The 24,125-nt window shown below is 35.2% G+C and overlaps 1 protein-coding gene across 9 annotated transcripts in view; it reads left to right on the top strand.

Annotated features, from left to right (window-relative positions):
- The window catches only part of MARK1 (microtubule affinity regulating kinase 1), a 140,081-nt gene that overhangs the window by 57,353 nt on the left and 58,603 nt on the right, over positions 1 to 24,125 (top strand). For 5 of the 9 annotated variants that reach the window (XM_023203545.1, XM_023203546.1, XM_023203543.1 and 2 more), the window contains exons 1-2: positions 19,100 to 19,142; positions 20,589 to 20,654. In XM_023203545.1, the coding sequence (XP_023059313.1) occupies positions 19,115 to 19,142; positions 20,589 to 20,654 (94 nt within the window). In that variant the 5' untranslated portion in view covers positions 19,100 to 19,114. Of the gene's footprint in view, positions 1 to 659; positions 864 to 2,382; positions 2,437 to 19,093; positions 19,143 to 20,588; positions 20,655 to 24,125 lie in introns of those variants that run through there. The other 4 variants (XM_023203539.1, XM_023203540.1, XM_023203541.1 and 1 more) reach the window with 1 other exon arrangement.

Below are 24,125 nucleotides of genomic sequence, written 5' to 3' on the forward strand. Positions count from 1 at the left end.
CATTCTGCCTTTTTAATGAAGCAGCCCTGAACGATACTGTCATCACAACCTAAAGAGATAACACCTTTATAAAGAATAATGGTTTGTGAGGCTTCTGGCTGTATATTTATTTACAATTTTAAATTGAAGGCATATCCCTAAAGCCATGTAGAATATTTCATTTTATTTTATTTTTTTGAGATGGAGTCCCGCTCTGTCACCCAGGCTAAAGTGCACTGACGTGATCTTGGCTCACTGCAACTTCCGCCTCCCAGGTTCAAGCGATTCGCCTCCCTGAGCCTCCCAAGTAGCTGCGATTACAGGCATGTGCCGACACAACCGGCTAATTTTTGTGTTTTTAGTAGAGACAGGGTTTCACTATATTGACCAGGCTGGACCTGAACTCCTGACCTCAAGTGATCCGCCTGCCTTGGCCTCCGAAAGTGCTGGTATTACAGGCGTGAGCCACCATGCCTGGTCTGAATATTTCATTTTAAGCAATTATACTCTACCTGGTAAAGGGAGCTGAAGTCCAGAAGAAATTATAAATAAAACGCTCAAACTTTAAAAGGAGGTAGTGCCATATATTTTTATTGAAGAATTGGTAATGATAATTATTTGTACCCTTTTTACTTGTCCTTTTATAATATAACAATGAAATCTTGTAAACTTTTTCTTAGCATACATCTGTGGATGGATATACTGAACCACACATCCAGCCTACCAAGTCGAGTAGCAGACAGAACATCCCCCGGTGTAGAAACTCCATTACATCAGCAACAGATGAACAGCCTCACATTGGAAATTACCGTTTACAAAAAACAATAGGGAAGGGAAATTTTGCCAAAGTTAAATTGGCAAGACACGTTCTAACTGGTAGAGAGGTAAGTTTGCACAATGCCTTTTAATATCTGCCTGGACCTCTCTGGAGTCTTGTTAAAGCTTCCCAATAGCTCATGTTTGGGAGTAAATGACAGTTTCAATATGGAAAACACTGGGGTATGTGTGAATGGAACATTAGTAGGCAGAGGTTTATCATGGCATAAAGGTTGACCTTTTAATATTTAGAAAAGAATTATACATATTAGCGTCTTATCAATCAGGTGTGCTGCAGATGAGCTTTCCTCAGATGCTGACTTTCATTATATGATTTCTGTGAACATTTCTGATTTCCATTGCTGCCCAACCCTCAGGAACAAAAGTTCTTGCTGCTTGAGATAAGTTAGGTATAAATACGTAGAAAGTCACTTGCTAATTTGTATGTGTTTAGAGACTACATTGAACAAGTACTTCTGTGTGTGTGGTTTTCTCAGGTAATAAGATAATTGGATTTCTAAAATCTCATGTGTTTTAACTTATATGTAGTTATATAGTAAGAATTTATATACTTGCACATATGTACATTGTGTATATATACCTGTATGCTAGGGTTAAAGACTTTATTTGAATAAACATGTAACATTTTGTATTATATAACGTTTACTAGATCTAATTAGGACATTATATAAAAAAAATCTTAATCAGGCCCAATGCAGTGGCTCATGCCTGCAATCCCAGCACCTTGGGAGGCTGAGGTGGACATAATTGCTTGAGGCCAGGAGTTCAAGACCAGCCTGGGCAACATGGCAAAACCCCGGCTCTACAAAAAATACAAAAATTAACTAGGCATGGTGGTGTGCAACTGTAGTGCCAGCTACTTGGGAGCTTGAGGTGAGGGTCACTTGAGTCCGGGAGGTCAAGGCTGCAGCGAACTGTGATAGCGCCACTGCACTCCAGCCTCAGCAACAGAATGAGATCCTGTCTCAAAAAAAAAAAAAAAAAAAAAAACTCAATAAAAATATTTTTAATAAATTTTCACGTTGCTCTCTATATAATATTATTGTCGTTTCCCATTGAATTTGGTTCCTTCTGTCTATTCTGACCCTAGGAGCCATTCAGAGACAGGGAATACTGGGCAGAGCCTTAGATATTCAGGTCTGTTTTGTCAGTTTGCTCTAAATGAACTTGGATATCCAATCTCTCTACCAGCATAATCGTTTTATTCACATGATATTTAACTTACTGCAAGTTTATAAGCCACTTCCCCCCTATAATTGTTGCTTATCAAGATCATGAGTAAAAGGTTAAGATACAGGATGATTTTTACTTTAAAGAAGGAAACTTAGAAGAAATAGCAACGCTTTCATTTCATTGGCTCAGGATCAAAAGATTAAAGACTTGGGTCATTGGAGTATATTCTAAGGCTGCCAAATTATCAAAACGTTACTATCTGATTATGTGAATATCTAAAAAGAGCAAAATGATATCTAGTTAGGAATGAAACAAAAATTGGGTTTTTTGTAAGTTTTATTAATTAAAATATGCATTTTTCAGATAGAGTTTAATGATTCTTTTTTTTTTTAGGTTGCTGTGAAAATAATAGACAAAACTCAGCTAAATCCTACCAGTCTACAAAAGGTATTTAATTAATTTAATAAGTAATTAGAATGTGAGTTTATCATTAATATATGATGTTCTGTAAAATCAGTCATTCTAAATTTTCTGTTAGCTACAATTCTACATTTCATCAATATGTGAAGAAAAGACATGATATAAAATGTAATGTTTATGACTTACCAAGTAGTTGCTTGAAAACTATCTACTACTTAAATACATGTACCATATGAAAGAAATTTATCTCTTCTATTCAATAGAATAAAACCTTGTATCATACATATTCAGGATTTGAAATATTCAAATATTTTGAAGTATTTTCAAGTATTCAGAATTGACCTCTGAAAATTAGACTTATATTAAACGAATAGTCCACGTAATGATAGTATCTGGTGTCTTAGCTGTTGTATAAAATCAAATGGTGGCCTAAGCCATTTAAACTTTTGTGAATTTTCAGATAAAGTACAGAGACCTTGCTGGTAAGCTTTTTAATTAAAAATCTAGTTAGAAGTTAATATTGTTCATAGGTGGGTTTCCTTTTATTGCTTCATTTGCTCTTATTCCTTCTTCCACAAGAACGACTAGTCTTTCAGATAACTCACAGTAAAAAATAAGAATGTTTCTTTAAAGAATGAAGATATGAAACAACATAGAGAGAAAAGAAAGCAGTTAGGACGGGGATTGCCTTAGCAAACCAAAGCTGTTTCCTGTTACTTCATTAATTACTTAAATGAGAAAATTTTCTCAGATGCGCATTTTAGTACTTTAAAAATGAAACGAATGTTTTAACATTTATGCCATATATGATAGGTTTGTATAGAGTGAGAGAATGTACATTGTGACTTTTATTAGAATATAATGGGACCATTGTCACATATGTAATTTTAACACAAACGACTTTGAATTCCTAAAACAGAAAGAATCTTATAAGAAATTGTTAGTATGCTGTGCTTACATCTGCTATGATTGTAGCATGAGATTAAAAATTTAGGTTTGTGTTATTCAAACTTTCTTCTCATTTGGCTCAGTCCCAGATTTCTTCTTAGAGCTCTGCCTTTGTACTTATTGGAGATTCTTTTGAAAATTTGACAACCAGTTTAACTTTTCATAACACTGATATTTCTGCCCAGTAAGAATGTGAAAACTTTGCTGGGTTCTTCTTTTTCTGTGAATGTGAGATAATGTATTCTAAGTTTCTTCTGGGAGAAAGTCTCTTCTTAGTCTAGCACTAGTCTTTTTGCTAACCATGATGCATTTGTGTAAGTGACAAAAAGACATCTTCCCTGGACCAATTAACTACGCAAAGATGCTGTTTTTTACTGGGCTGGAACCACAGTGGGATATGTCTTTGCCCACCCGTGTGCTGGGAATCCGTTTAAAATGCACAGACTGCGTAACTATATACAGTGTCCCTGTGCGTGGCTCACCTAGCTTTTCTACTTTTCCTGTATTTAGCTGTGGATTACCCTAGCAAATTGAGTGATTATAAGTGGCATCTAGAACTACTCAGGCCTGTTGTGCTAGCTGGAATACACAGTAATGCGGCTCCTACTCTGTCTTTTCCAAGGTTGTATAAACAAAGTTGTACTTACTGAAACATGTGAACATGAGACTGAATGTTGCTTTCTTTATCTGAATAACTAAAATGTGTACTTCTTGATGATAAGTGATTTCTGTCATATAGTCTACTAATCTTGTTGATAAAGTATTGCTTTTCCAAATAGGCATATAAAAAATGATACAATTTTGTTTTCTTTAATCTGTGAAAATAAAAATAAAGATGAAGACTCACTAAATGTAGCCAGTACACTGTGTGTGTGTGATTGTTTTTTAAGTGATTTACATGTATGTTCATAGATTTACTTTCTTTTAGAAGTTCTGAAGAAAAAACAGATCAAGTCTTCATTAATTCTCATGTGTTTAGAACATTCAGCATTTGACCTTTCCTATTTAGGCAGTGGCATCTCCCAGTCAGTCATACCTAAAAAGTAATGGAATGTAAAACAGTCCATTTTTCCCTAGCATTGAAAAAGATAGTAAAATTTGCTTCCATGTCTTAGGTATACTCATTAAAAGGCAGGTAATTATCGCACATTTGTATGAAATAAGGATTCATTGTAATCTCACTTCTAGAAGTGTTTGGGTAAATTTGTTCTGGTTTGATCTGAATTTAAGCTGATCCCTCTCCTTTACCCTCTTCTGTGTATCAGATATTTATAGGACTTATTGCCTTCCTTTGCAAACATCAATGATAGATAAAAGAATCTAAAGTTGATACACCAACTGCTTAACACTGCCAAAATACAAAGCTCTTAAACGTGTTTGGTTTTTGGAATTAAGTATCTTTGGCTTCAATATTGTTCCCATAATATGCTCATATTATTTGTATTACATATTTTGAATTAATGGAATCCAATTTAATTAGTTTTCGTAGTTAAAAAGTATTTAAGGTAGATGCTATTTTTAGTTCTTCCTCTTCAAAGCATTAGTTCTGCCTCATATAATAATGTATTTTAGAAGAGGGTCCATAAACCATACTAGTGATTCCGGTTTTTTTTTTTTTTTTTTTTTTGAGACGGAGTCTCTCTCTGTTGCCTAGGCTGGAGTGCAGTGGTGCTATCTTGGCTCACTGCAACCTCCACCTCCCAAGCTCAAGCGATTCTCCTGCCTCAGCCTCCTGAGTAGCTGGGACCACAAGCACATTCACCACACCCGGCTAATTATTATTATTATTATTTTTTTTTTTTCACAAAAGTGGCTAAGTAGTTCAGAAGTGATTTCCTAACTAGTAAAATCTGTAATGAATGAAAATAAAAACAAGACTTACTACAACTCAGAATTACGTCCTTATATAATAGATGACTGCTGTGTTAAAGTTTTATAGAATGTGAATCGCTTTGCTAGGACAGTGATTTTACACAAACAGGAAAAGGGTAAAAAATTTAAATTATTGAATTCTGAAAATTAGACTTTATTAAATGAATTATCAATTTACCACTCATGTCTGGTGTGTTACCTGTTATATAAAATGTTGTCAAATGGTGGCCTAAGCCATTTAAACTTTTGTGAGTTTTTGAATAAAGCTCAGAGACCTCTCTGGTAAGCTAATTAAGTTTTCCAGAATATCTGCAAAATAATCTTTGTCATGTTGAAGAATTTCATAACGAAAGGTAGAGAGGAGAACAGAACCATGGGAGCAATATTCAGAATTCAATATGTTTTAGCAAATTATCAGAAACCAAACTTGTAAAACCAATCACAAAATTATTGACAAATATTTTTATCAAGGAGTGAGCAGAAGAAGTGCTTTGGAAGTATTCCTTAACAAATGTTACTATTGGACATATATTGAAATATCAGCTACTCTCACATGTACATGCTATACAGCATATTTCACTTTATAGCTGAACAAAACCACTTATGTGCTGAGTACTTCTTTCATACAGTTCTTGTCACATGTGTGGATCATTTGAAGGAACAATTTGGCTAGTTCTTACTTGGGCCAATACAAACATAAGTAATAAGAGAATTATTATTTTGTGAAATGGTATGTAGACTGCATATCTTTTAATCAATAATGATGAAATACCCCTAGAGCTTTTTTGAGGGTTAAAGGTGGGGATATTCTGCAAGGAATAATACTGCCATGTGAATAAATAAGATTATGCCTAATACCCAGTTACCCACTGTTTCATTCTCCATGAAATTAGTGGTCGGCAAGATACTTTTAATTTTGATTTGGTTTTGGACAAAATACTGAAAACAGAGTTTAACATAAAATCATATGAAGAATTGGTGGGAAGTATACTTTTCATGCTGAAATATGAGGATTTTGAGGGAAAAGGTGTTTAAACAAGTGTTTTAAAGGTGATACCAATAATATTAATATCTGGCTAAAATATCAGCAGTTTAAATGTTGAGGATGTGATCATCAGATTTGCTGAGAAAACCAAACGGTGCAGTTTAGTGACCAAAAATCTGACTTTTCTAAACTTTGTTAGCCTTCTTTAATTACTGGAGAAAAGACTCAATGACATATAATTGGGCATTTTTAACATACAGATGTGCATCCAAATATGAAAAATATCTTCCAGAGCAAGCATATCCAAAGAGTATATCAAAAATCTGTTTGCTGATATCCTTCAAATTAAAACTTCCAGTCTTTCAGATTTTGAGTTTAATAAGCTCAACAACCTAGAATTTGACAGCCATACATAATCTTCAGGGAGGAATATCTCTTTAAGGTTAGATTCAGTAGTCACTCTGAATGTCTTGAGAATTATCTGAAACATTACCTAATGCTTATTCATTTTCCCAATCTGTGACTGTGACTTGGGAATTTTCAGTCTTGCTGATTTTATTTCTTATATCTCTTTTGAAAATATCTGCTTTTATCTTTCTCCATCATGACCAGTTTAGACAAAGTCACTGTTATCTTCTTGTAGCCTTCTAACTGCATCCACTTTATGTACGTATGTACGTACACACACACACACACACACACACACACACACATACAGAGAGAGTTTAAAATGTAATACATAGAGTTTAAAAGTCGTCAAGGATGCAAAATACGTCTGTGAATATGCTATCCCTTTGTTTAAACTTTCACATGGCATTTTATTGTTTGTAGTCCAAAAATCAAATTCATTAACATGGTATAAATGTCCTATCTTCCTTTTCTACCTCATGGATCATGAACTCCCCATAGCTTCTCTTCACTCTCCTCTTCCCCAACTCCTGCAGCTTTAGTGATTTTCATCTGCTCCTATTCATACTCTATTCCAGTTACCAGGCCTTTGCAACTTTCTCCCACCTGGGTAAGGCTTATCTCCCCTCTTCCCTTAATTAGTCCTTACTCATTCCTCCCATTTCAGCCTAGAGTCACTTCTTCAGGGAAACCTTTCCTATTCCCCTGACAGTGTTAAATCCACTTAACCTCCATAAAATCAAGCACTCATAACCAAGTTATTTATAAATAATCACTTCCGTTTTTATTTGTTTTGGTTTTGGTAGTCATTTTGTTGATTTGTTTGTTGATGCTTTTTGTTTCTGATGTTTTTGGTTTAATGCCTGTATTCTGCGTCTAACTCCGAAAACCTCTATCCTAATTGCTTGGTTTTTAATATCTGCAAAGCATCCATTTCTGTGTTCTCAAGAAGCTGCTTAAGATATACTGAAATCAGTGTGGAAGAATTTTCTCTTGAGGGAAATGAAGGAGGCTTAGAGTATTTAAGTCACCTATGAAGTTTAGACTAACCATCTAGCTGTTTTAAAAGTCACAGTCTTTTTTCTTATTTAGTTATTTTAAGAGTCATATTTTCATGTTTTTCTAAGCTTGGCAGTTTGTTGATATAATAAACTAGTCTATTTTTAATTTTTGGATGGGGACTTCAAAATGTCTTTCCCATTTTAAAAAAGTTGCTTTCTCATGATATTTATTTATTACACTAAAATGTTTTATTCTAGTCTTGTTTTTAAAGAAATAAAACATCACAGCTACAGTTGAAGCCCCATGTGTCATTTCTTGCTTCCAGTCTTGTCTTTTCCTACCTAGAAATAACTACTATTCTGAATTTGGTCTTTCTTATTCCCATTCAAATTTTTAAAAACTTTTTTTTACATATGGTTGTACTTAAAATACAGTATATTTGTTATTTTAAAATGTCCTATCTTTCTGTAACCGGATTTTTTCATTTAACATTGTCTTATAGTTTATTCATGCTAGTTATATAGTCTTACTCTTTCTTTCTTCCCTTTTTTTTTTTTTTTTTTTTTTGAGACAGAGTTTCACTCTTGTTGCACAGCCGGGAGTGCAATAGCGTGATCTTGGCTTACTGCAGCTTCCACCTCCTGGGTTCAGGTGATTCTTCTGTCTCAGCCTCTCAAGTAGCTGGGATTACAGGCACCTGCCACCAAGCCCAGCTAATTTTTTGTATTTTTAGTAGAGACAGGGTTGCACTATGTTGGCCAGACTGGTCTTGAACTCCTGACCTCAGGTGATCCACCTGCCTCGGCCTCCCAAAGTGCTGGGATTACAGGAGTGAGCCACCATGCTTGGCCTTGTTCATTTATTTTTTATTGCTATTGTTGGATCCCATTGTATGAATATGCCATGCATGGTTTATCCATTTTCTCCTTAATATACTACATCTATTTATTTTCCTGTTAGTGGATTTTATTGTTCTATGTTTGTATTTTATTTTGTTTTTCTAGTTAGTTAACTATTTGTTTTTACTATACAGATAATGAATGACCATTATTGTGTATATCTTTTTGAGAAGATATATAGAGGGATGTCTCTCTCCAAGTAGAGTTGCTGGGTTGAAGGGCATGCATAACCTCAACTTTACTAGATAATGTCAAATTGCTCTCCAATGTAGTTGTACCAATTTTTACTTAAGCCAGCACTGTATGAGATTTACTATTGCTCCACATTCTTGTCAACACTTTATATTACCATGTTTTAAAACTTTTGCCAACCTTATGAGTGTGAAGTTGTATCTAGTTTTAATTTTAATTTCCATGATTTCTAATGAAATTGGCCATCTTTTCAAATTTAGGCTACTTTTAAGTTTTATATCTTCTTTCTGAAATTATTTAACTTCATATCTCCAACAATTACTTTTACTGAGCACCGATTTATACCCAAAGCTGTGCAGGATCTTAGGAGAGATTCTAGTAATATGAAATTGGTACTGGTTTATAAGAAATTATAAGATTTATAATCTTCTTATAAGAATCCTATAATCTATGTGAAGACAAAACTTCGGGAAACTGACGCAGGCTATCATTTATAGGATATTTCCTTCTATTACTTTGCAATGAATAATTGGCTGCAAGTTATCAACTTTATAAAGAAATACTGAATAATTATTTTACTGTTGTAGTTATAAATCACCTAATATGTATTCATTTAATTATATTAAGATGTCTTTCTGTGCTGCGATTTCATAGGAAGACCTTAAGAAGTCAGCTTAAATTGTTCTAGTGTTGCTAGCAATAATTTTACAAAATACTTGACATTCCAATGAGATGTCTAAGAGCTAAAAAAGAAATGACAATGATCGTAGAATTTAAAAAGCTGAAAGTTTAATCTGTAGGATTCCGTTAATGTAGATAAAATATATATATATACACATAATCCCTCAATAAATGGCACTTCTGAGATAGTCTAGACAAGGACCTAGCAGTCTCTTGGAACTGCATGTCACCTTCAGGGTAAAGCTGCGCCCACACTTCATATTAATAGGCCAGTAAACTGTCAAAGATACAGATAGAAGTTTTACAAAGATTGCAGTGAAGACAAAGAAGGGTTCCTAACCCTCCTAAAATCCATATCAGAGCAAAATCCTTGAAAGGTGAAGAAGGCTGTGTTGTAAGGCACAAGAACTGTGTGCCAGCCTTCTCCTAGCCCAGTTTACTGTGACTCTGAAGACAGCCTGGAATAGCTCTCTCAGGAGGAACGAGGTCAACCATTGCCTTTGTCAAGTTCCCAGTGACCACAGTGTGCTCCTTCTGCCTCAAGATCAAGCAAGCAATGCAGAAGTCCTGTGACATTGAGGAGATCAAGGGCAACTTCATCAGACTGGTGAGCAGGTCTGATGGAGAGAAGACTATGTGCATTTGACTGGCCCCGACTATGACACTTTGGGTGTAACTAGAATGATGATTGTTTAAGCCATGTCCAGTTGGCTAGTTCTAAAAATGGCAGAATTTTTCTCATCACAAAAAGAGTACTAGTAGAAGAATGGAAGAGATAGGAAGGAACAAAGAACAGTTGAGAAGAGACAAGGAAAATGCACATAATTGAGGCAAATGTTGACTGACACTAATGGGGTTTGGCTAATCCTGACCTAAGCTTTAGCCAGGAAAGACCCAATTGAAAAGTCAGTATCTCCAAAGAACTGAAGATTGTTTACTAACTTTAGTTATCTGGAACAAAGCCAAGAACCAAGAAGGAAACAATAAAGGCCTCTGAACAACTAGAATAGCTGTGATATAGAAGACGTATCATGGGCCTTCACTCCTGACTTATTTTCCTAATTTAACACACAATTCTAGCAAACTCTGGCCTTAATTTCCAGCCTACAGCAAACCTGAAACAGTAAATTCGGAGGGGAATAGTAAATTCAGAGCTCTCTTAACTAAATTTACATTTGCTAGCAACATTGTGTGACATCACAGTTTGAAAATGAGAAAGAAAAAGAACTGAAAATTAACATCAGAAACTCAAATAGTAGCATGACACTACTATTCTTAAAAATACCTCTATCTTTTGTACTTGTACCTGGAGAATATGACACATAGAGTAATTAACTTTGTAAAGAATAACTCTCTGTTTCAAACCTCTTTTCATAGTCTAAATGCCCATTTTAACTCTCTCCACTGACCCAAAGAAGTGTGAAGATTGGCACCTTGCTGATGAGGATCTGCTCTGGGTTAAAAGATCACATATGTATATGTGGCTCTTCCTCTCCCTCTCCCTGCTTCCTTTTGCCTCATGCAGCTCATGCAGAAAACTCTGCCATTAGCTTCAGTCTCTTTCTTTCATGCAGCCAACTGGAAAATAAAGAGTTAGGCAGGGGTTGAGGGGAGTCCTGGAAAGGAAGAGATATCTTAGACATTTGCTGAAGCCATGTGGTACTTTTCAATTGGCCAAAATTCTCTAGATTTGGAGGGTTATCATATTAGTCTGCTAGTAGGACCATCACAAAATACCACAGACTGGGTGACTTAACAGAAATTTTCTCACCTTTCTAGAGTCTGGAAATTCAAGATGAAGGTGTAGGCAGGTTTGGTTTCTCCTGAGGTCTTTCTCCTTGGCCTGCACATGACCAGTTCATCCCTGACATTTCTTCCCCTTTTTAGGACACCAGTCATATTGGATTGGAACCCCACTCTTCTGACCTTACTTAACCTTAATTAGCTCCTTGAAGTCCCTATCTCCAAGTATAGTCACACTGGGCATTAGGGATTCCACATATGAATTTGCGGGGAACACAGTTCATTTCATAACAGAGATCCAAATCCAGCTGACAATTCAAGTGTTTCTTTGGGAGGAGAGATGATTGATGGGATAGGAATCTGGTATTCCATTATCCTTACTCAATATGCCATGTAAAACATCCTGATGCTCCTCCTAACAGCAACCATTCTTCGACAACTGCCTATCATTTTTAGTCAACACACACCCAAACCCACACACATCTTACTGTTATCGCTTATGTTTTTTCTTTCTCTTTGTCCAAAACTGCTGAAGGAGAGGAAACTAAGGATTGAACAATATACTCAAGACATCTTTGAGATATAGGAACCCAATGGCTGTGTATTGCTGTTTTAATTGGAATTAAAAATTCCAGTTAAAGTTATGATTAGAACTTTGGCCCTGCCTACAACTCTTTTTCTTGCTTCTTCTCCAGATGAAAGTGGAGTGGCCTTCTGTTTAGGTGCTGTTTTTGTTATGGATGCCCCAGTTTTCACAAAATGATTTTAATCCTATCCCTCAGCTCATGTCTATTCTTTGTAGAACGGAATAACTACATTCCAGGTACCAGTCAGGGATTAAATTTATTAACTCATTGCAGTCAAAAGCCCAACTTATGAAATAATTAAATAAACAAAAAAACACCCCAATACTTTTGGAGGAATACCTGAAGAATATGCTGCCAGTCTGTTTCTTTAGATTAGTAGTTCTGAAACATGGAGCTGCCAGGAAACATCAGTATGTTTCTGTTAGTTTTGAGATATGTCCCAGCCGATTCTAAGAGAAAACTACCAAATTTGCGAGTAATTTCATAAAAAGTAACTAGAGTCAATTCAAGATTATTCATATGACAGTGTTGTCTTTGATATTCTGTAATTTGATGTGCTTTGTCAAGACAAGATAAAGAAGAGGAGTTAGAATCCAGAAACCAACATGGCTTATTCATGTGGCTTAATGGGCCATACTTCCTAGTACACAGGAAATGCCTGTGCCAATCAGAATAAGGAACTACCTCTTTCATAGTGTAGTAAGGAACTGTTAATTGAAAAAAGCAGGTTAAAGTGAGGAATTATTAAAAGTTATATAAACATTTAATACTTCAGTTGTACATACAAATGTATATGCATTGATTAATCTTTTCATGTAGGGCCAAAGCTTTTTTCTTTTTTCTTTTCTTTTTTTTTTTTTAGTTTGGGTCTGCCAGTTGTCATTCTGCTTTATTACCTTGTACAGATCACACTCATAAGTTCATAATACACTTCCTAATGTTTCCAGTTTTGTTTTGTTTTAATTAATGAGAGAATTGAATGACACTCAGGCAGCAATTAGAGTAGAAGCCTAGATTTTTTTCCGATCTTTTACATTTATCTTGCCCACACCTAGTTGGACAGCAGTCTAGCAACTTTTATCTAGTATTTCCAAAGTATTCAGTTTGGTTTGTTTTGTCAAACAACAAACGTGTACTTCATTGGTTTATGTAAGATTTGTATTGGACAGACTTTGAGGCAACCCTCATGATACCTGCCTTCTGATGTTCACACTTTTGCATTATCCCTTCCCCTTGATTGTGAACAGGACCTATGACTGACTTGCGTCGAACCAATGTGATAGGGAAAAGGTGATGGAATTTCACTCTCATGATTATATTATATGATGTAAGACTGTCTTGCTAGCAGACTTGCTCTAGAGACTATACTTGCTGGCTTAAGAAAGTAAATAGCCATGTTGGAGAAATCCACTTGGCAAGGACCTATGGACAGTCTCTTAATAGGTAAGGATGGCCCCTAGCTAACAGCCACCAAGAAGCCAGGGTCCTCAGTACTAACAGCTAAAAAGAAATGAATTCTGCCAGTAACCTGGGTTAGCTCAGAAGTAGATTTTTCCCTAGTCAAATATCCAGATGAGAACCATCAACACCTTGATTGCAGCCTTATGAGACCTGAGCAGAGGACCCAGTTAAGTCTTGCTTGGATTACTGAGCCACAGAAACTGCAAGGCAACAAATGTGTGTTGTAAATTGCTAGGGTATGGTACTTTGTTACTCATCAATAGGAAACATATATTAAAGTATCTATTTCCAGTAGTAACTGCAACTGGCAAACATGTTTGGGACCTAGATAACCTCTGGTAAGCATGATACTCAGCTGCTTGCAGTGTAAGGCTGCAGGGAACACCACTAGCCAAGAGCATTATGGGTGCACAGATGTCACTGTGTGTTGCAGAGGAAATGTAGAGAAAAGATTGGCAGGTTAGTTCACTAGAGGCCAGTTACAAAGATGTCTGATACACTGAAGTGCTGAGTTGTGATTTTTTAAGTCATTTCCTACAGCTTAACAAATAAATAAAATTTTAACAAGAAAACAAGAATAGATGAAGAAAGTAGAAGTGGTAATTCATTTAGATATTGTATATGAGTGTAGGAGAGCAAGACTGATGCCAGGGACTTTTCTGTTAGATATATAATAGCGATAATACAAATAAATTACAAATGAAACATAATAGTGCTACTTATATTAATAACAAGTTCATAAACTTTAAAATCTGTATCTTATAGCAAAACCAAAATAAGTACTGTTTGTGTTTATTCTTTATAATATGTTCTTGGAGGCTTGGGGAAAACAATATTTTTTAAAAATAATGTTCAATTTTTTAAATTACCTTAGTTATACTTAAGCATTTTTTCTTATAAAATGACTTTTAAATGTTTAAATGGCTGATTTTACTACTCAGTGCTTATAAAATGATTTTATGAAAGTCATCAAATAATAAGCTACCATATTTGACTTTCTGGAAAAAATTACTTGGTTACATTAAAACCTAGAATCATCAGATTTGGGAATTTTGGTTTTATAGCTATATGTGAATCTTGTCTGCTCATATTACATGTGAATTTTATCTGCTCGTGCCACAGTAAGAAAAAAAATAGATTGAAATAAGAAGTCTAGATCTTCTGCAAATCTAACCCGTAGAGTCCCACCCCTACTATCAGCCTGGGAGTCTCTGGGCAGTGGTCACCTGATGAGGTGCCCCCTCGTTTCTCTTTGGGGTTCTCAGGGAGGTGAGTCTGGGGCGGGTTACGTAGGCAGAGAGGAGGCTCAGGTGGAGTCAGAAGCCAAGGTAAAAACCCTGAAAGTGTTCTGAGGGGACTACCTGCTCAGACCAAGGGACCCCATGGAGCTCCATTTCTGTTGTCAGTCCTGGGTAGGCCCAGGCAGGGGTGGCATCCTTTCTGTGTCAGAGCGAGAGTCCCCCTCAGCCCTCACTCTGGATAATCACCCAGATTCCAGGCACATTCTCCTCTGCTGACCTGAGGGCCGCCACTCAGACCAAGGCCCACACCTCCCTGAGACCCCTGAGGAGGAATTGAGGGAATATGACTTCTGGCTCCCTCTGCCCAGGACCTCCAGGACTGCCCACGGTAAGGACCCTTTCTCTGATGTGACAAATTAGAATCAACAAGATATTTAATGAACATTCTACGTTTCCTACTGTCCACAGGCATCTGGTATTATTGAGGATTCGAACAGGCTTCTAAAAATTGGCTTGAAAAGGCTTGAAAATGAACAACTCGATTAACACATAGGTGAAGGATCTGAACAGACACCTCATCAAAGAAGTTATACAGATGGCAAATAAGCATGTGAAAAGATACTCCATATCATATGTCATCAGAGAAATGATAATTAAAACAATAATGAGATACTGCTACATACCTACTAGAATAGCAAAAGGCCAAATGCTGGCAAGGTTGTGGAGCAACAGGAACTCTCATCTGTTGCTGGTGGAAGTGCAAATGGTACAGCCACTTTAGAAGAGAGTTTGGCAGTTTCTTACAAAACTACACATACCTTTCCATATGATCCAGCAGTTGTACTCCTTAGTGTTTACCCAAGGAAGCTGAAAACTTACGTCCACACAGAAACTTGCACATGGATGTTTATAGCAGCTTTAGTCATAATGGTCATAACTTGAAAGCAACCAAGATGTCCCTCAGTAGGTGAATGGATGAGTAACCAGTGGTACATCTAGACAGCAGAATATAATTTAGCACTAAAGGGAAATAAGCTATCAAGCTATGAAAAAAATTGGAGGAACCTTAAATGTGTATTACTAAGTAAAAGCCAATCTGAAAAGGCTACATGCTGTATGATTTCAAGTATATGACATTCTGGAAAAGGCAAAACTGGTGACAATAAAAAGATCAATGGTTGCCAGAGGTTAGGGAAAAGGGAGGGATGAATAGGTGGAACACATGATTTTCAGAGTGGTGTTAGTATTAGTCTATGTAATACTAAAATGATGGGTACATGTTTAAACCCATAGAATGTATAGTAGTAGCAAGAGTGAGCTGTAATGTAAATGTGAACTTCCAGTGATAATGATGTGTAGGTCCATTGATTATAACAAATGTACCTCTCTGGTTTGGGATGTTGATGGTGGGGGAGGCTCTGCGTGTTTGGGGACAGGGAGTATATGAAAACTCTTTGTACTTCCTGCTCAATTTTGCTGTGAACCTAAAACTGCTATAAAAATAAAGTCTATTATGTGTGTGTGTATCATAGATATGTATATGTATATAAAATGACATCCGATGCTACTTTCTTTGACTTTTCCTGGTTCACATACCTGAGTAAGGCAATTTGGTCAGTGAATGCAGCTGTCCCTCTGTGGGTCAGATGCTCAGTTTTGACAAGCAGTCAGTAGCATGCTAATAGCTAATTGCTTTTTAAAACCTGTCAGCCCTGTTTGGGAGGTGAAGAGTTCAAAACTCTGAGGAATGCTTCTGGGTGAAGGCTGACTCCTGTTGTCCAAGGCTGCAAATAGCAAAATCATCAGTTACAGTGACTTGGAGCTCAAAGGGGCCATTAGGACTGTGGAGCACAAAGGTAGAGCAGACGAGGCTCAGAGTAGACACTTTGAGAGTCATGAGATAAGGCTAGAGAGGTAAATAGGATCTTGATATTTTCCAGAGTCTGGTAGCCAGTGTTCAAGGTTAGGGGTTTTATTCTAATGGCATTGAGAAACCACCAGTGGATGTTAACTAGTGGATAACGGATTGGAGGATGGGAGGATAGAAAAGATGTGTGGATAACAGATTGGAGGATGGGAGGGTAGAAAAGAGAGTCAGAATGATTGTACCAAGACCAGTGGGATTCAGTGTGACAATGGTGTCGGTATGGATGGGTAGACATTGGTGGATTTGAAATAAATTGTGGAGGTGAATAAAAATGTCTTAGTGATGCATCTGATGTAGAAATTGTAAGAGATGGTGTTGTTAAGGATGATCCTAAAGTTTCAGTCATTAGGGTGCCCAACAGATATATGGAGCTGGGGAAAACCAGTATCAAATTTGGTGTGAGAACTCAAGTATTGGGTTTGAATTTCTGTGAGACAGCCAAGTGAAAACATTGAGTAGGTATATATGGATTGGATATAAATGTTGGGATGAGAAAGTTAAATTTAGGAGTCAACAACAAATCAATGATGTTTGAAGCCATGATAAATCATTAGGAGAAACATGTATTTGAGAAGATAAAGGGGACTAAGGGCTGAACCCTGATAAGCTCCATGTTTAAAGGTTGAGTAGAGCGGGAGAGGTTTAGTGGAAGACTGAGAGGGGCCACTTAGGCAGGAGGATGGTCAGGAAGATGTGCTGTCAGAGCCAGAACAAGAGATGATCTCAAGTGTACTGAAGACCATGTGTACTGAGAGGTTAACCCGCATGCTCTTTGTCCCAAATTTGAAATGAAACTGTGTTTCACAGTTACAGAAAGTACTTGTCTTGAACACGAATGAATCCACCTTTATATTTTATTTACTGGTAGGTAATTTTTAATTATTAAAGTTATAAGTATCATGGACTTTATAAAAATTTATTTGTATGAATATACATATGCACACATGCAGACTCCCTGGGTTTGTGTAGGAATTATTGAGAATAGCTAGTGAAAGCAAGCTTTTTCGTTGCAGGTAAGCCTTAAGTTACTTTGTTTTAATTGGGGTGAACATTTATTGATGCATTTTTGCACATTTTATTTCTTTCCTTAAATTGTGGTAAAATATACCTAACAAAATTTACTGTTTTAACCATTTTAAGTATACAATTCAGTGGCATTAAGGTGCATTTACATTGTTGTTCAGACATCACCATCAATATCCAGAATGTTTTTCATCTTCCAAAGCAGAAACTCTGTACTCATTAAACAGTAACCCGCCCAGTGCCCCATCCTTCCAGCCCCTGGCAACCATCATTCTACTTTACATCTCTATAAATTTGACGACTCCACTCTAGGTACCTTATATAAGCATAATCATACAGTGTTTGCTCTTTTGTGACTGGCTTATTTCACTTAGCATAATATCCTTAAGGTTTATCCATGTTGTATCTATCATGTCTCAGAATCTCCTTCCTTTTTAAGGCTGAATAATATTCCATTGTTTGTATAGACCACATTTTGTTTATCTCTTCATCTGTTGATAGACTCTGGTTGCGGGGCTATTGTGAATAATGCTACTATGAACATGGGTGTACTAGTATCTGCTTGAGTCTCTGCTTTCAATTCTTTGGGTATATGACATATATCCAGAAGTGGAATTGCTAAATCATGTGGTAATTCTATTTTTAATTTCTTTAGGAACTGCTATATATTTTTTTCATGGAGGCTTTATCATTTGTCATTCCCATCAACACTGCAGAACTGTTCCAGTTTCTCCACATCCCCGCCAACAGTTGCTATTTTCTGGGTGGAGTTGGGGGTTGGTTTTTGATAGCAGTCATCCTAATAGATGTGAGGTGGTACCTCTTTGTGGCTTTGATTTATATTTCCATAATGATTAATAATGTTCAACATCTTTTTGTATTCTTTTGGCTATTGCGTATCTTTGCTGGAGAAATGTCACCTCTGAAAGCAGTAACTTTAGATTGTATTCTGATAAAATGCTTATGTCTTAATATCCTTTCAGAATATCACCAATTTTTGGTTCTCCTATTTTCTTGAACAAATTGCTTTATTTGGAATCTAACACATACTCAAAGACATAGAGAAAATAATACCAAATTATGCTTTTGAAAAACGTGCCCTATATTGTTTAAAAAGTAAAATGAAAAGCAGGGAAATTTTAACATTTGTGTTTCAAGTCACTTCTTGTCATTTTGTTTTTATATAAATTAGTAAATGCATTTTTATTGTTCTTTAATGTTATTCTACAAATCTACCTAAAAACCTTACTGAATCTTTCATTTAAATGTCTGATCAGTCAATAGAGAGAACTTTAAAGAGTCAAACCCCTAAGGAAGGTGGTTTCTGGGTAAAAATCATATGAAAGAGCATTTAGTTTCATTTTCACAGTGTTTTTCTTTTGTAGCTTTTCATAAGGAGTGGGTAAATAATTGTAAGTTTTTTGCATATAGTGTATTCCCACACCACACACACACACACACACACAGACCATTTGAGTTCATCTACTTAAAATTCTTTTAGAAACCAAGTCACAGCGAAGTTAATGTCATAGTCTAAGTTAACATAGCTTGTTTGCACAGAGTTGGGACTGAGAAAATACCTTGTTTCAGTTCATTGCCAGAATCCTGTAGCATTTTATAAGCAGATTAATTTCTTCAAATAAATATTTTAATTGGCTCTCTGCTTGCTTGTTTTTTTTTTTAACAGAAATATGTCTACCTGTTTTCTTTAACAGTTATTTCGAGAAGTACGAATAATGAAGATACTGAATCATCCTAATATAGGTATGAAATCCATATATACATATATATATAAAATCAGCAATGAAGTGTTTTCCTTAATTTGAGGGTATTTGAAAAGACACAATGTTTAAGGATAGTTTATTTAAGCAGAAGAAAAGTGATAACCTGAATGATAACCCAGGAAAGTGATACTCTGGGTAAAAATAGATTACAAAGAAGCTAACTGGAGGCTAGAGATTGCTGTTTTCTGCTACCTTGCTATCTTCTGCTCTCTACTAAAATAATTGATATCATTCGGAATTAATGCATACAGTTTTTTTTAATTTCCTGATTAAATGTCTCTAAATTTAAAAAAAGAAAATGTCTTTTTGGCTGGGCATCGTGGCTTATGCCTGTAATCCAAGCATTTTGGGAGGCTGAGGCAGGTGGATTGCCCCAGTTCAGGAGTTTGAGACCACCCTGGGCAACATGGCAAAACTGTCTCTACAAAAAAAAAAAAAAATACAAAAATTAGCCAGGCATGATGGTGCACACCTATAGGCCCAGCTACTCAGAAGGATGAGGTGGGAGGATTGCTTGAGCCTGGGAGGTGGAGGTTGCAGCGAGCCAAGATCGCGCCATTGCACTCCAGCCTACGCAACAGAGACCCTGTCTCCAAAAAAAAAAAAAAAAAAGTCTCTAAGTGAGATTGCAGGTCATTTAGGTATTCATTAAAAAAAAAAAAAATGACTTTCAAATATTTTGATACTATGTACTTGGGTTTGATCATAGTTTACAGGCAAAATAACTGCATTTTAAAGAAAATAAGTTGATTTCAATTTTAGTAAAATTTTTCAGTAAATTCTGATTTCTCCCCATCTTTACAAATAAACTTATTGATTAGATATATTATTATATGAAATCATTTGATTGTGAGAAGTAAAATTCTTTTTAAAATCTGTTTTTTTAAAACACTTTTTTTTTGCACATTTAAAAATCTTATCTGTATATAGTTGTTAAAGTGCTTATTTGTGGTGACTATTTCAACTACATAAATTTGATAATTTGGTAGTTTTTCTAACCAGAAACTTTTATAATATGACAGAAATACAGAAATTCTTTTGTTTCTGTACCAAAGATGATTTAACATTTTATAATGGCTCACTGTAATATAACATAGTCTCTTTTTAAACTTCAATTTAAATTCTATTTTTCTGATTTTAAGAGTTCTTTTTATTACCTTATTCTAATTTGAAAAAGTAATGGCTTTTTAATCCTAGAAACTTAACTTTTTCAACTCAAGAAGTTGGTTCTAAATCACTTTGTGGTAAGTAGTTTTCTGTCATAGGAGTAATAATCTTTGAGAGACTTTTTGAACTTAAAATTGTGATTAATAATGTTTAGTAAATAGTCAAGTTTTCTACTAGTTTAGTATTACCTTAGATTTTCTTAAAGCATATTCAATCTGTGCTAAGAGTTATAGAGTTGTATCTCTAATTTTTTTTTCAGTAAAATTGTTTGAAGTTATTGAAACAGAGAAGACTCTCTATTTAGTCATGGAATACGCGAGTGGGGGTAAGAATAAGGGTGATTGAAAAGTTCTCTTTGCTGAGACATACAGAAATATTAACACCTAAGGGTTCATTATGACATTTATGTCTTCAGTGTTGTTAATGAATCTATTGTTTTATTTAAATGCCTTCAAATTACATCTTAAGAAAAATTCAGTGTTTACTTTTAAGACCTTTTGATCCTACGTTATTCTAAATGGAATTTTTGGCTTATTTACAATTTACTTAGGGACATTTTTTGAAACGTTAAATTTGTATTGTCATCTTATAAATGTGTTGATTCTCTTATCTAAATTTTATTATATCATATCATGATTAAAAACTCTTGGCTATCAGCAGGGAATCTCAAGTACAGAATGTATTTAATAAAATCTATAATAAAAGCTTGTTCTAGGTCAGGTGTTTATTTCACTGATTGTTCACATATGACAGATTCTCAATATATATGCCTTTCCAAGATAATTCATAAAATGAATTAAATGTTTCCATTTAAACAAGTATTGATCTATACATTTTACATGTTAGAGGACTGAGTTGACAGGGAGATAGCAAGATGCATTTGTAGTAGAATATCACATATGTTTTGACGATCATGATGTCAAAAATAGGAATGATTTTTAAACACTGATATGTAATAGAAAAATCACCTTCATCTCCTGCACTTTTCCTTAAACGAGAAATGCGTCAGCTCAGAATCACTTTTCTCTTAGACTTAGGACTTCACTTTCTCAGAAATGGGTTGAAAATTTATGGAATTAATCATTTAATAAGTAAAAATAAAGAATACTTAAAGGGAGGTTTTAAGGGCTCAGGATTTAAGCAACTGAAGAAGAAAGAAGGCATCTGAAATTATTTGACTGATTGATTTTTTGCTAATCGATAGAAAAACTTAGTGTTGAACTTATATTGAGCTCTTAGCTAATGAAATTTATAATTTTTATGGCTATTCAGATTTTATGTGAACTAGAATAAAAAGGATTTATCTAATCTGTAGTAACTAAACTATATTTATACTGTCTCGTATTTCTTTTTTTAATTTCTTTCTTTTTTTTTTTTTTGGGGTGGGGGTGACAGAGTCTTGCTCTGTTGCCCAGGCTGGAGTGCAGTGGTGCGATCTCGGCTCACTGTAAGCTCCGCTTCCCAGGTTCACTCCGTTCTGCTGCCTCAGCCTCCCAACTAGCTGGAGCTGCAGGTGCCTGCCACCATGCCTGGCTAATTTTTTTGTATTTTTAGTAGAGATGGGTTTTCACCGTGTTGGCCAGGATGGTCTGTCTATCTCCTGACCTTGTGATCTGCCCGCCTCGGCCTCCCGAAGTGCTGGGGTTACAGGCGTGAGCCCCTGCGCCCGGCCTCGTATTTCTAAAAAGCTTTCCTATAGATATTAATATATTTAATTGCGTTTGCAGTTGTTTTTACAGATTGAATATTTTAGTCCTTTTTTTTTTTGCAAAGCTTTTGTAACCTGAAAAAATATTTCAGTGTAGATTCTTTTACTTAACTTGAAAATCTATCATTAATGTTTATTATGATAGGATTTTAAAAATTATATTAAAACAACCATGTAAATTTTCATAAAATGTGTATCTATAATAAAAGTAATGAATCTACAAATACCACATAATGAACTGTTTCTCTATTTTTATGTCCTTCAGTTAGATTGCTGTAATAATCTGTCGCATAAGAACCCTGAATATTATTTTTAGTTTAGTTAGACTCTTTTCTTCCTTTTAGTGATGTAAAGTTTAGAGAAAGGGGCTAGATCCACTTTGATTTGGGAAATTATTATAGACTGCTAAAATTCTGTAGACACCCTTATGTTTTTATAAAGGCCCACTGCAAGGCTGTATTAATATTAATATGTGTACTGACTTAACGGTTAATGGTAAGTACAGTCAACTCTCTATTGGTGCTAATGAAGGGGAGTAATGGCTAGAGTAAGAGTATGTAAGGCCTTCACCACTCTCCTTCAGTAGCATATTTGGGAGGCACAGTGGGGAGTAGTGTAGAGAAATAAGTACAGGAATTCAGACCATACCAGCTGGTCTCATTAAATTCTGATTCCTATAGTAGGTTTTCTTTGAGTTTTGCAAGTTAGTGATTCTGTGACAAAAACCATCATGGTTCTGTGGCAGTAAATCTAGAATCATTTTCTTGCCTTTTTAATCCATAAATGGCAAGGTGACTCTGGAAAATAAAACACTGAATATTTTTCCTCTGAAAATTTCTGGTTGGTGTAGGATCAAACCTGACATGTACACTAGAAAGGTAATGTGAATAAGAGTTAAGTCAGACAACTGCCTCTTTGCCAAGAGTTGATTCTGGTTCACTAATGGAATGAAAATTTTCAGTGATTAGAAAATCAAATAAACCTTTTTTTAAATTTTGAACCATGTTTAATCCAAAGGAGCCTATTAAAAGTAAGTTTCAGGACTACTGTGGAATGATGTGTTTATTCTTTCTTTTGTTCATTCAAACAACATTTATAAAATGCTTACCATGTATCAGGTAATGTTCTAGGTGCTGGGAATACATGAGTGAGCAAAGACAAAGTCCCTGCCCTCAAGACGCTTACATTCTAGTTGGGGCAGTAAATCATACACAAACAATATATGATAAGTACAGGATTATGTCATGTAAATACCTGGGGTAAATGTATTCTAGGCAGTACTTAAGAGTAGATCCAAATTTTTCGAACTCTTGTATATATCTTTCCCAGCCTAAACTCACATATCTAGAATTAACTACTATGATGGGTTAACTAGAATTAACAACTATTACCACATATCTAGAATTAACTACTATGATGAGTCAACTAGAGCATCCATTCATTTCTCTGTTCTCATCATCCCATTTAATCACTTAAATATGCTTAATATTATATAATATGCTGTCTAACATTGTAGATATATTAGTTTCATGTGACATACATCCATTACGTATTTGGTTTTTAATATTTTATTTATATCCTAGGATTGATATTGCATATATATATAATATATCTGTATACCTAGGTACAAAAATGTCATTTATTGAGTGCTTACTATATGCCAGTTGCTGTGCTAAGCACATGCATTATTTCATTTAATACTTACAACAACCATGTGAGTAGGCAGTAGGTAGAAACTGAGTCTTAATGAAGTTAAGAAATCTTCCTAATAATGTCTTTCAGTAGTACTTAGGGCTAAAACAAAATTCATACCGAAATTGGTCTGATTCTAAAGTCTGAGTTTTTGTTTTTACCACTTTGCTATACTTTACAAGAACACTTTAAGCCATTTTGTGAGTTTTTAATATACATGGATATCTATATGGTACAAATTATAAGGACACAAAAATAAATTTAACTCTTATACTAAGATAATATTTTATTTTTAAAATTGTGTCTCAAGTTTAATTTAGTTTTAAGCTGTTACTAACTAGAGAAAAAGGAGAAAAACTTACAGACATGTGAAGTAATGGATCCAGTAGGAAATTT

Source organism: Piliocolobus tephrosceles, chromosome 1 (genome assembly GCF_002776525.5).
Source record: "Piliocolobus tephrosceles isolate RC106 chromosome 1, ASM277652v3, whole genome shotgun sequence".
In the NCBI taxonomy this organism is placed as follows: domain Eukaryota; kingdom Metazoa; phylum Chordata; class Mammalia; order Primates; family Cercopithecidae; genus Piliocolobus; species Piliocolobus tephrosceles.